At 34.0% G+C, this 14,183-nt stretch overlaps 1 protein-coding gene across 1 annotated transcript in view; it reads right to left on the minus strand.

The window, feature by feature from the left end:
- Window positions 1–375: 375 nt before the first annotated feature.
- Window positions 376–14,183, minus strand: part of SYDE2 (synapse defective Rho GTPase homolog 2) — a 34,889-nt gene continuing 21,081 nt past the window's right edge. Inside the window, exons 5-7 of the mRNA XM_065892656.1 lie at window positions 9,124–9,305; window positions 6,128–6,359; window positions 376–1,367 (exon numbers count right to left, since the gene is read on the minus strand). Coding sequence (XP_065748728.1) covers window positions 874–1,367; window positions 6,128–6,359; window positions 9,124–9,305 — 908 coding nt within the window. The 3' untranslated portion in view covers window positions 376–873. The remainder of the gene's footprint in view (window positions 1,368–6,127; window positions 6,360–9,123; window positions 9,306–14,183) is intronic.

A 14,183-nucleotide genomic window follows, 5' to 3' on the forward strand; every position in this document is an offset into this window, starting at 1 on the left:
GAAACTTAATCCCTTAAAAAATTAGAAGATTTCAATTTAAAGGATGACTTCTCACTGGGGATATTGTGACTTTCTGTGAATCAAAAAAGGAAAGTCTATTTTTTCTATATTTAGATGTTTCTAGTGTTTTGGTTCAAGTGTTTCTATGCAACTCCTCCTTTAACTTAAATGTTATTTCCCTGAAAAGGACATTTTTAAGCTAATGATTTTGGCCTCATGACATATATTTTAAAGATACACGTGATTCTGCAGCCAATCCCTCCCCTCATTCTAATACCTATATATATATGCACTTATAAATATAAACATATTTTGGGGATTATAAAAATATTTAATTTTATATTTAAATAATTACTGAATGTTAATACAGAATACATTAATATTTGTATAATTTTACTTTTATTTATAAAAAGGTTTTCTTATAGCAGCATTTGCATTGCAAATGAAATGTGATTGAATGATTGCAGTGTGCATGGACTCATACTGCAAATCAGACTAAGCAGCCACAGCATTCTTCTAGAAGGAACATCTGTTTCAGAAAAGCAGTTCCTATAAAGTACAAAAATCTTGAGGGGCTAATAACTTATGTGAATCTTAGAAGTGCATTTTAAAGTTATATCCATAGAATTGGCAAGATTTAAACAAATATCCACAAGAAGTCCAGGTTATCTTTTTACCTCAAGAAAAATTTTCTAATGAAATAAGTAAAAATTATGTTAATGAATGATGTTTTTAATTGAATCACATGAACCTGTTAGAAAGTAACTGAAGCTTTCAAGAGTAAAAAATTTAAAACATCACTGTGAGGGATACAAGAAAGTGACGAAGATTGATGTGAAACTTAAGACATTATTAAAAAAAAACCTCTCAACCTCAAACACTCATATTAAGCTTGTTTTTGTTGAGTTCACGCTCCAGATTTCCAATCAAAGTATCGATACTTTCTTGTAGGTCTTTGAGATTGACTTTTCGGTCCCTAGACTCAATAGCCTGCATTGTCAAATATGTCTGAAATGTGCACTCTTTGGATGTGGGAGTTGGCTGTTCAATCATATCTGGTTCATACATTTTGCTACAGTTTTCCCCATTTTCTCTGTCTTCTGAAGGCACATCGTCATAATCCACATCATTTAAATTTTCTTTCATATTTAAAAAGTAGTTATCTCCACAGCTGCTCCAGTCTCCTGCATAACGATTACTTAGTGGACTGTCTAATCTGGTTTGCCTTGGCCTAAGTACTCTTGATGAATCAGTACCACTCAAATTTAACAGGTAAGGTCGTTCTTTCTTCCGCCTCAAATAATTTAGAGAAGACTTCTGCTCTGGGAACAAATTGTTTGCTGATTCTTTGATAGTTAAACGTTGCACTAGAAACAAACAATAAATTTGCTTTAGCGACAGTAATCCAACTGAATCCAATTTAAAAACACAGAGCTAAATATAAGCCATTTAATAATCAACTATAAACATGCATTAAAACAAACACATGCACACTACCAAAACAAAGCATTCCATAATTATTTTTTCTATCATCAGACATAATCAAGATTAGGGACAGAAGCCAGTAGAGTGTTCAGTGGTGCTAATTCATGCTATATCACAACATCCCCAAATAAATTTCCAATGTTGATTAACTTTCTGTGCAAGTTAATTATTATCTAGATGTAATTCAAACAGTAGCTAAGCTGGTAGCTTCTTCTAAATTAAAAGCTACAGCAAAAAGCAGGCAAGGCATGTTGGAGTACAAACGAAACAAAAGTTCCTTCATCTGCGAACATCTAAATGAGGCCAAGGCATCTAAAGTGCTCACTCTAAAAGTTCTAACCTTTGTGTTTTTTTGCAATTCTATTAGCAGCAGTGTCATAATTTACTTTAAGCAGCCCAAATTTCACTTTGATAAAATGAACGAAATCTAGACTTGTCCACTTGTTACCTGAGCTTGATTATACGGCATTAGCTACTAAGAGTCTTCATTTATTGCCTGAAAATAGTACAGATATTTTATTTTCCCATTCTGGTTAGGAATCTAACAATCTCAAATAACATTCCTCATATTAAGACTATTTCCCCTATTAGTATGCATTGCACTGGCCAAATATATTACCATGGAGACACATTATTTCACAACAAACCAAGGCTTTACAGCTTATTCTTTTGTGTGTATTGAACAAAACACTTGTCGAATGGACTTAATTTAAATGTTGAGGCACGGCTATTAAAAACTGTCCATAATACCTTTCCCTTTCTGCTTGTTTATACTCCATTAATACTTCCCTTCACTAAGATAAAGGGGACATATAATCAGTGATAACGCACCAACTTTACACTCTCCAACATCTAATAAATACTTGTTTCCTACTGTAAAATAATTGAAGAATAATACAAACATGTATATGGTTCTAGTTTTCCAGACATACAGTGATTTTATAACATTTTCAGAGATTGCATAATTTTTTAACTTATTTTATTAAAATACTTGATAACTTTGTATAGGTATGTCTTTAACATTTTTGTTTATCTGCATTTTTATGATGGTTATTACAGATCATTATGACAGCTAAAAGCTCTCGATCTAAAGTTTTCTAGAAAATAAAGTTCTGATAATTACTTTACCTTGATATTTAATAACAATATTAATATAGAATGTCCTATGCCATTAACTGATGTAATTGCAGAATTGATATCTGAATTTTTCCACTGTTTAATTATTCATATTCCTTCTTCTGTTGAAACTGCTTCTCTCCTCTAAATCTCCTTGCTTTCCTCCCTTCATTTTCTGTGCTTTTCCTGTTCTTCTTAGTGCTTAAGTGTCATGCCTATTGTTTTTGCCAACCCATTACAGCACTCTGCTAACCTTGAGGTCAACTGGTTTGTGATCCAACCAAAGTAAAACATTTTTGATTCTGTGTTAAGCTTGTCTTATTTTGTCTGCATTTTCCGACATTCACCTGCAAAGCCCACATTCATTTTACTGTCAGGTGCTTAAAGTTGTTTAACCAAGTTCCTATCCAAACATTATTTTTGTATACTTTCTTGGAAAATATTTAAGAAACAATTATAATATTTTACACCTTTTAGACTAAAACTTCAATTTCTACAAAGTCCACTTTACTAGCTTTTTAAACTACTGATGGTGAAATGGTTTCCTATTAAATATGTAGATAAAATGGCTAATTTTAACCCCAAAAGAAAAGTTCTGGTTTTCTTAGCACTGTTGACTACTTACCTTCAACAGGATAAAATGAACATGCAGTCTATAAATTTGCTGAAAATTTTTCCAAACATAATGATAATTACTAAGAAACTTTATTTTCTTATCTTGTTTTCTTCCAATAGATTTATATTTTTAGTCACCACTTTATTAGCTTTTTATCTATAGTATAATTACCTTATTTAATACAATATATTGGGTGTCTAGTTAGTGCCAAGTATTCTGTTAGGACCTGGAAATATAAGGGTAAGCAAAATATAGTCCCTGACCTCATGAAGCTTAGTCTAGTGAGAAAAATGAAACAAAAAGAATTAGGGAAAATTGATAGCTTTTCCAAAAGAAAAATAAAAAGAAAGCCCTATCCCGAATCTATTCATCATAAAATATGTGAAACACCAAACAGCTGGTCTAAGAGTTACACACTCTCTAAAGCTATTTCCCCATCTATAAAGTGAAAGGGTAGCCTATCATTAATTTCCAATACTCTTAAAACAGCAACCCTATTTTTAAAAAGCAACTACTTTGTAAAAACCCAGTACATAAGAGAGATGAAAAGAAGACTGTTTTGGTCAAAAGGGAAATATGTTTCCATTTTGCTCCCTCACCTGTTGCCAATCTGGCCTCAAGGCTGCTTCTAAAGAACTTAGGGCTTTGGCAGAAGACAATCTGAAAAGCAATTGGCAGGCTGACTTTTACCTTCCAGTACCAATATGCCAGGGTTCTAACTGATCACTTTGAATGAAGACAGATTTTTCAAGTAGAAAGCTCAAAGAAAATTATATTCTTGCCCAAAATTTAAAAATAACACAGAACAAAATAAAAAGTTAAGGAAGTAAAAAGGCAGGTGGGCAGGAAAGGGTGGAACCAATTCTTTTTACCTCTGGAGTAGGGGAAGTTCCGAAAAGAAAAATAAGTAGGATACAGATAGCAAGGGAGCTAAAACCTTCCACTGAATGCATAGAGATGAGCATTCACCAAGTTAATATGGTGTGGCCCAGTCTCTACATCACCATCAATTTTCTCAGGCTCAGTAAGTGCACTATATCTACTTGATTTCTGCCTCTTGAATCCAAAAGCAAGTGATGTTAGAGGGCAAAACTAACTGCTGTTTCCTCTTATCTTTCTGCCCTGTTCTGTCCTTTGTTTGAGGTATTATAACTAAAGAAAAGTAACAGGTTATAGACCATGGGGCAGTTATTTTTAAATCCAATCACACAAACCTTTGGAATAAGGAACTGTACATTAGGAGACAATTGCTTAAGGTTGTCATTGAAATACTGTACAGTGAATCTCAAGTCTGAACCTGCCCTTTTTCTATAACATACAAGTTAAGTTTTTGCTCCTAAACCCAAGACTAAGATGACTATTACAAAACAATGAAATGATATTAACCACTGGTACAGAATTAATGATAAAAAACTCAGGTACTGATAGTAAACTTAGTATCTCCAGGCAAACAAGCTTTCATTTGTGATTAGAATAAGATGGCTCCTTTCCCAATTCCTCATGTTTATTAAAATTAAAGCAGTTCTAGGAAAAGCTAAGAAACACACATTTAAAACTTGAACCTGAGTGATTTCTTATGTTGGGCACCAAGTGCAGAAATCAGACCAATTAACCAGAGCATCTTCATTCAGGACTTTTAAATAATAAGTAACACATACTAACTCAGGTAAAATATAAATTAGAAATGATTTTTTTAAGCCTGTGTTTAAAAGAAGGCAAAAATGTTAACTCTACAAATTTAAAAGTTGAAAATTTTTATTAGCTTAATTTTTAATTCATTTTTTAAAATTCATTAGATTTTTTAAAAGACTAAATCAAACAATCCTTTGTACTTTGGTATATTCTTCTCGTATACATTAATAAAAGAGTAACACCGCACATTTCCTGAGGGCTAACTTTATGCTAAACTCTCTGCTCATTTCCTTAGATGCTTTATCTCAATCTTCACAAAAACCCTGAGGTAGGCACTATTTATAGAGAAGCAAACTGAGGCCTAGGAAAACTAGTGTTTGCCTGAGTCCACACTGTTGGTGAGTGCCACAGTCGGATCCGAATCTAAGCCCGACTACAGGGCCCAAGCACTTCTACCACTGTGCACTACAGTAAGCATCTAAGTACTTTCACACTTGGTACTATGCAGGGGCGGGGAGGGAAGCAGGGGCTACTACCATGTAAGAAATTTTTGGAACCTAAATACAGGATCCTTTATAAAACATCTAACTAAATACATATTCCTTTTAGCTCTGAAACTACATAAGAGATGTATTAGAAAAATAACTGTCAGCCTTTTGTTATTGAGTAGAATGGGGATGGATAAGAAAGATGGAAAGATTGCAGGTAACTGTCAGCTCAAGGCTGGATAACTTGAAGAATGACCATGAATACAGTACAGACATCAGGAGGAAGAACTGATTTAAGGAGAAAAATGAATTCTGCTTTATATCAGTTGAAATAAAAACAAGAAGGGTAAAGAAATTAATATTTTACTGAGTACCTATTATGTGCTAAGAGCTGTACTGAGCACCTTACACACATAATTCTTTATTTAATCCTCCTATAAATTCTATAAACATATTACTAATCCACATGACAAAAGATGATACTGAGGCTCTATGATGTTAAAGAACTTGTCCAAGGTCAGACTGCTAATAAGTGACACAACCAGGATTCAAATCCAGAGCTGACCAAATCCAGAATGTATACATTGATCTATCTCTATGTCTACAATAATATCAGCAAAAGCAGAAAATTTTAATGGAGAAATCTAAAGGGCAGGTATCAATTCATAACTATTTTAAAAAGCAAAATCTAGAAAAGATTTTCTTCAATCATACATGGGCATATTTAATGATTAGCTAATTCAAACACCCTATCATTGAAAGAGAAAAATATTTCCATAGAATCATTTACCTGGCCAGAGTTGAAGTAAGTAATGAAGAACTTCAATATGTTTTTTAAAATCCAAAGCACTTGCAAGTTCTTCTGAATCAATAAAGACTCTGTTGTTATGGCTGGAAGTCTCTTGCCTCTGACTTAATAATACGGGTCCAAAGCACACAGCCAAATTCTGGCAAGTCATCTTATTCACGTCACGATAAGAAGCCACCAATTTCAAATGATCCAACAACATCATTAGGGTTGCCTAAATTGAATTAAATTAAATTTCACTTAACACAGTCACACAGGGGCAAATTCAAGGACACAATTTATAGCAGAAAATATAGATGGGCATACTATCACTTTTTAAAAGGTTGTTTCAAAGATTTGATTGTAAGTTGGATGTTTGGAACTTGAAATATATTTTCTTATAGAAATGTTACACAGGGCCCTTAGGTTTCAGTGACATAATCTGATTCATTAAATGGTTAAAATATACATTCTATAAAGTGCTCATGAATGCATTCCAAATTTCAGCTGGAGTCCCTGGGAAAATATACCATCAACTTTTTCCTCTCTTCCCTCCTCTAAAAAGATAACAGCAAAGGCAACAATGGAAAGGGGATTAGGGTGAGAATGTTTATTTTTAAGTTCAGATAAATCCTGTAGTCGTAAGTAGGGACCAACATCCTAAAATCTAGGGAGCCAACCATGGCTAGGTTCTATTGTGATCCAGTTAGGAAAAAGGTCAATGCGCTTCTTAGCTAATAAATATTTTAAGTAGACAAACCATGGAAAAGGGAAGAATAGTATAATTAGAAATGAAAAAAAAATTGATTGAAAAATATTTTTTTTAATCCTTGAAAAAACTAGTAAGGGGAGTTTGTTCAAGAAGTTAGGATGGTTATTTAGGTTTAAGCAGTTATGGAAAGGAATGATGTTTTTTGATATACTAGCATATGATCAATCATTTAACAAAGTGTGTAATTTCTTCTTCATAATTGTGTTGCAGAAATAAGTGCCAACTATAATCTGTAATTTTTAAAAATTATTAAAGAAAGAAAAAAAATCAAAATGACATTTCTGGAGTCAAAGTGACAACTGGATTTGATGATTAGAAGGTAATTAGTAACCTTAGCAAGAACAGGTCCACAGAGGTGGAGCAGGAAGCCAGATGACAATATTCTGAGTAGTAAATGAGTGGTGAAGAAGTGATAACCACCAGAATAAACGTTTGCTCAATGTTTGGTTGTGAAGGGAAGGAATGAGGGGAAAATTGGATCTAGGGTAGACTAGATTGATATTTTGAAATCAAAATGGATCTAGAGTAGACTAGACTGATATTTTGAAATCAAAACCAGTCACACATTGATTAACACAGTTAACACGCACACACACACACACACACACACAAACACACACACACAACTGGTTAAATACATTAGGTTCAATCTCAATAGCAAGCCAAGAAACACAACCTAAAATAAGAAATCTTTTTTTTTTTGTCTACGAAATAAGATCAGCCAAAAAATGTACTTGTTGTGTCCCTTTTGAAAAGTAATATGAAAAATGTATTAAGAGCCTCAAAATGTTCACATTATTTAAATCAGCAATTCCACTCTGAAATTCTATTCCAAATAAGTAATTCTAACTGAAAAGAAATCTGTGGACAAATATATACAAATAGGTTCAAACCCTAAATATTACACAAAACAGAATGGTGATAAATCGTCAGATCTACTCAATGGAATATTATGCAGCCTTTTTAGAAAGAATATTAACAGCATGAACTTTAAGGCCAGAAAGACCTAAATTCATATGATAGACTACAACACTCAAAAAAGCTATATACTCTTGGGCAAGTGATTTACATTCCCTGACACTCAAATCTTCACTTATAAGTAAAATGACACGTATAACTTTACCTTATATTGGTGAAGGGATATTTCTACCCCACACCCCACCCTTCTGCTTCTGTCTACCTTTGTAGCTGCTCCCCTTCCCCACTCAAAGGAAAAGTAATTGCTAATCTAACCAGACAGAGTACAGGCCATTCAGATGACTACAATCAACTAGTGAATTAAGGTATTGGGCTTAAAACATTTCTACCCACTCACTCTTGGACTTTCTGTTCTCATATGATAAGAAATATAGGGACTTCCCCAGTGGTCCAGGGGCTGAGACTCCGTGCTCCCAATGCAAGGGTCACAGGTTCGATCCCTGGTCAAGGGACTAGATCCCACACGCCGCAACGAAGACCCCACACAGCCAAATAAATAAATAAATAAATTTTAAAAAGAAAGAAACATAGGCAAAGCCAGCCTCATCTGGATAAGCCTGGCCACATTTCTTTCCCTTATTTTCCCTTTTGTTCTAAGGAACAAGAGCTAAAGTTAGGCTAAAACTAGTTCTGCAGACTCAGGCATCCTATCTCTCCTGCAGGCATACCTGAAGATACTGGTCCCAAGATTCAGATTGTGGGGAGGGGGCAAATGGAAAGAGACAAGGAGGAAGGAAATGGTGGTGGTGAGGGTTGTTTAAGTCTTGAGGCTAAGCCATGTACACCAATCATGTACCATATTTTTTAAATACTAAAAGGAACTACACCAAAATGTTAAGTATCGTTGCCCTTAGATATTGATAATTATAATTTCCATTCTTCTTTTCTATATCTTCCTAAATTTTCTATAATAAACATATATCATTTTAATAATAACAATACTCTTTTAAAACTTATAGGGAGTATTCATGCCTAGGCTAAAATCATATACAGAAAAGATAAAATTATTTTCTAGATTTATTCTGTTTAAGAAGCAGTTTCTAGATTTATGCTGTTTAAGTAGCCTTTGGCAAAGGCAGAGCTAAAACTCATGAGTGCTACGAATGTCAAATATCTAAATAATTATTTGTAGCTCTGGAGCTAAGTATACAATTCATTAGCTGGCTTCCAGAAAGAATGCATACCAATTGTGCTTACCTTCAATGCATACCAATTGTGCTTACCTTCAATGCATATCAACTGTGCTTACCTTCTCGACGTCAGGCAGACAATCCAGCAGGTCAACAGTGTACTTAGAATCACTTGGATCATTCTCACAACCATTTGATGACATTTTCAAAGGATATTTTGCCATTGCATCTAATACAGCCTCATAAAGCTGCTTTGTTATCAGAGGAGAAGGAAGTTCTCTTAAATAATCCTTAAGAACACCTTCAGAAAACAAACCAGAGACAGATGGCAATTAGTCTTTAGAGGGAAATAAAAAACTGTGGTGAATTTTTTTTCAAAGAATTGTTACAGCGAACTTTTAACACTGAAAACAATAAAAGCAACAATGTAAAAAGAAGTATTATAACAAAACAATAGCAATTTGTATCCTTAGAAATTGCTTCACTAACTGACTTGTTTTGAAACCATGCTAATAATGTACACACATAATAGCCAATTATCATACATATTAGGTTTGTTCATAAAGTAAATCCCTTATAAAAAGCTCCTCTAAGTGCATGTAAAAGAAAATAAGGCATACTAATATTAATTTTAAATTATTCCATTTATGTGAATTTTTAATTTCTAGGCTTTTCATAAGCCCATGCAAATAAGTGAGCTATATAAATATATTTCCTCTTTAATACAGAAGATATGGCTTAAACATACATACTGGATAGTCTGGATAATCTCTAATGCTATACTATGGAAGGAAAAAATCATTCCTAAAACCAAACAAATGAAACCAAAAGCCAAGAACAGAAAACATCAGACTTGTCACTATAGTAAGAATAGTAAGAATGAGGCTGAGTCAATTTCAAACACACCACAAGTAGTTATGAACTAAGAGATGATATACCTAGAGGAAACAGGAAAGAGTAATTAATGGTTGTTACATATAAGGAAGGTAGGTAAGATTCTAGCTAAAGGCTAGAATGTGATCACAAGGAAATATAGAAGATATTTCTGACACCAAAAACCTTAATAGAGACAATATTGATTTAGAAAATGCTCTCAGCTTAGCCAAGAATTTAGTTTGAGAGCTTAATTTGAATTTAAACATGATCATAAAGGAAGTTTCCCATCTAATAAATCTTTTAAATTTGATAGACCATGGTTCATTAGTTTCTTATGCATCCTTCCAGTATTTGCTTATGCAAATATAAATAATATATTACAATTTGTTTCCCTTTATTACATAAAAGATAGCATATATGTCCTGTTCTGTTTCCTGCCTTTTCATTTAACATCACATCCTTGCCATATTTTCAGTACACAGAGATTTTCTTCAAACATTTGTATAGCCACATCACAGTTTTCCGATGTATGGATGTCCCATAATTTGATCTAGTCAGTTACAGTAGACAGCTACTTAGGTTCTTTCTAATCTTTTGTTATTTCAAAACATGCTACAATGAATAACCTGCACATCATTACTTTGTATGTATGCAGGTATGTTGGTAGGACAAATTCCCAAAACAGGACCACTGGGTCAAAAATACATTTATCATTTTGAGGGAAAAGGATGTGTAAGGATATTTCCTAGGTCTGGGGCTTCAGCATCTAGGTGAATAACAGTGCTATTACTTGAAATAGGAGAAGAAGGAGGAAAACCATGTTTTAGGGTACAGGAAGGAGTTTCATTTTGAACGTATTAAGCTTAAGGTATCTACGGGACATTCAAGCCTACTGGATATAAAAATCTGAGGCTCAGGAAAGAGATGGCTGGAGACACAGATCTGAGAATGATCAACTTAAAGATGATAACTGGAAACTTGGGAATGACTGCGATAATCAGGGCAGCATACAGCATGATACGAGAAGGCCTAGTGATAAGAGAAGGCCATGAAGAACATCAGTAGGAAGAATGGCTAAAGGAGTATGAGTGGTAAGAAGAGGCAGGATGGGGGTGGGGGTGAGACAGGCAAATATGCTGCAAGGAAGCCAAGGAAAGAACGTTTCAAGAGTTTAAGGTAGCAGTTGATACCCGATAAGAGTTAGGTTAGATAAGAAGAGTGTTCTGGATTGGTCATTTGTATGTTAAAATCATTCAGGATGATGGCAGGACTCCAGTTGGAAATCTAACCATAGGCGAGGTATCAAAGTCTTCACTGAATAAATGGGAATGCCCAAGAGTTCTGTAGGTGATGTTAAATACGAAAGGCAGAGGTGGTGCAAGAGTGTGCCATGAGCCTCCAAAAAGCCTTATTCCTTCATTGAGCATAAGTTCCTACTTAATAGTAAAAAGGTAATAACCTGGAAATAGCACTAAGGAGCCAAGAGGATATTGACCAAACTTCTTTTTTTTTAATTTATTTATTTTATGTATTTATTTTTTAGCTGCGTTGGGTCTTCATCGCTGTGCACAGGCTTTCTCTAGTTGCGGCGAGCAGGGGCTACTCCTCGTTGCGGTGTGCGGGCTTCTCACTGTGGTGGCTTCTCTTGTTACAGAGCACGGGCTCTACGCACATGGGCTCAACAGCTGTGGCTCGCGGGCCCCAGAGCGCAGGCTCAGCAGTTGCAGCACACGGGCCCAGCTGCTCTGCGGCATGTGGGATCTTCCTGGACCAGAGTTCGAACCCGCGTTCCCCGCATTGGCAGATGGATTCTCAACCACTGCACCACCAGGGAAGCCCCAAACTTTTTCTTCGATATATACAAAGAGATACAACATATATAAAGTGCTTGGCATATAATAATAATCAATACATGTTAGACATACAGTGATGATAATGATAAAGCATTTTGTACACAGTACGCATGCAACAATTGTTTATTCACATTCCTTAACTTATATCACGTGATCTTTACTACTATCGTTAGTTTCCTACAATGAATTGCAACATTCAGTGTAAAGAGCATTGAGTTACAATTAGAAAGTGAAAATGCAATTTTCTGTAGCTGCCAAATAAAGACACTACTAACCCTTTAGGGCATAATCTTTTTTAAAGGTTCCATAGTTGTTCCTTGACAAAGCAAGACTTGTTAGTTCTTATAAAACTCAATATGCCCTGGTAGCTTGAGACTTGCCCTGTAATGCAATTATATTAAATCAAAACCTAAAAGATCTCCAGAAAAGATAACTTTATACCTTAGTGAAACATGTATTTCAAATATCATTATCCTTTATATGATTAATATGCTAAACAACTATTAATATAAATGGAATTTTAAATTAACCCAAGTTCAAGATTACTTGCTTCACTATAATTTGAGGGCAAATAAGAGAGAATTATTATAACAAATATTAAGCACTTAAAGTATGCTCAATGAACATTATGTTCAATGAAGTAAAAATTATAGTTGCTTTTCTATAAGCAGACAAACGTCACAGGAAAAATGATCAAAAGATTTTATAAAATGAAACAGAGATGGTATTCATAGTGCGTTGTAACATGTATGATGTGACTACTCATCAGTCTAGAAATTAGCTATATGGCCTTATCCCAGAAACTTAGTGATAGGCAGGAGCATCTTAAAGCCATATTGCCTTAACATCTTTCAAACACTTTGGGACATAAAAACCGTAAGATAATAAATTTGTGGTGACAATCTTTAATGTGACAGGAGCTACTTAAAAAAAGACTTGGGGAGAATTTATGATGAAGTTTATTTAATGCAACACAGTAAAACTTTTATCATGTACTTGAAGCAGGCAATTATTGATAAATAAAGAGCTGGTTCTAGTTACATCTCTTAAGCTGCCCTGTAATAGTTAGATACTATGAAACCATATGCCTCTCATCCTCATTCAGGCACAGGACCAACTACACAGAGAAATTCTACTCATCCCCATGGTGGGATATACGTATCACTACACTAAAAACAAGTCATTCTAATCTCTAAAACTACTTCTTCTCAGAGGCTGGTTTGAAGTACCTATATTTTATTAATGCTCAATCACAAAATTCACCCTGTTCTCTCTGCCTAAAACTCTAATAATCACTAAATAAATAATGTCGACTTTTCTAATTTCTTCTCTTGTACTATGAATAGATTTTATACCTTAAATTTTGCACCTGACTGAAAAAAATCTGGTTTGTCTGGAGCACTTCATTCTGTATTCCAGACAAGCCAACTACTAAGAATGCATTAAATTGTGAGTAAACTCTATCATTCACTCCATTAATATCTCTTCTTTTAACTTAACAGTTAATTATATTTTAAAGTTTACTTGAAATGTGAGTTCACGTGGAACAAACACATGAGGCAACACTATTACTGGCCGGTTCCCCAAATCAACAATACCCTTTACTTTGAGCCACGATGAGCCCTTGTGTATATTTTATTGTAATTCCAATGATATTTCTCAGGCAAATCTTAAGTCATCCCATTGGCTTTTTATCAAGAATGAAAACAGCTCTAGGTTCTTCTGAAAAACAGGTTTACTGAAATGGAATATACAAAGAATAAAGCCAAGAAATACCCAATTCATAAATTATGTAAACTCTCAATTTTAGAAAAGAATGCTTCTATAAATGTTTCATTGACCTATTGTCATACCTTCTGCATATGCTGCAAATTTCCAACTAAGGACCTTCTCTTATAACAAATAATCAAGTCAAACCACATCACTTCATCTTTTTAAATTATACACATTTGACATAATTTTTATCTCCAAGAAAGTCTTCAACCAAGACAAAATCTCCTTTTATTTAGTTATAGAGTGTAATTTTCTGAGGATTGCTATTTATAAAATTTTTCTTTAATAAATTCATAAAATGAGTCCTTTGCTGATTTTGTTAATTACACATTATTAAGGGAAAAATTCTACTTTTTTGTAGAAATGACCCATTTTTTAGTAGAAATAATATGCCTTCTTCCTTTATAAAATAAAAGTAACCATTATTTCTGGTTTGCTAAAACTTAAGAGAAAGAAAAAGTGCTTTAGTTTGCTCCCTCTCCGAATTAAAATGCTTGGGATCGAAGTTTTAGTTATCCAAGAATATAATATTAAATATTCTATGAAATACAGTCATTCAGAGTTCAGAGATTGGGAAGCTCAGTTATCTGGAAAGCCTCAATCCTAACAGTTAGCTTTAAGGATTTCAACTAATAAAAATCTCTTGAATATGTGCAAGTTGAACCTTCCTCAAATTC

Source organism: Phocoena phocoena, chromosome 1, assembly GCF_963924675.1.
Source record: "Phocoena phocoena chromosome 1, mPhoPho1.1, whole genome shotgun sequence".
Classification (NCBI taxonomy): Eukaryota; Metazoa; Chordata; class Mammalia; order Artiodactyla; family Phocoenidae; genus Phocoena; species Phocoena phocoena.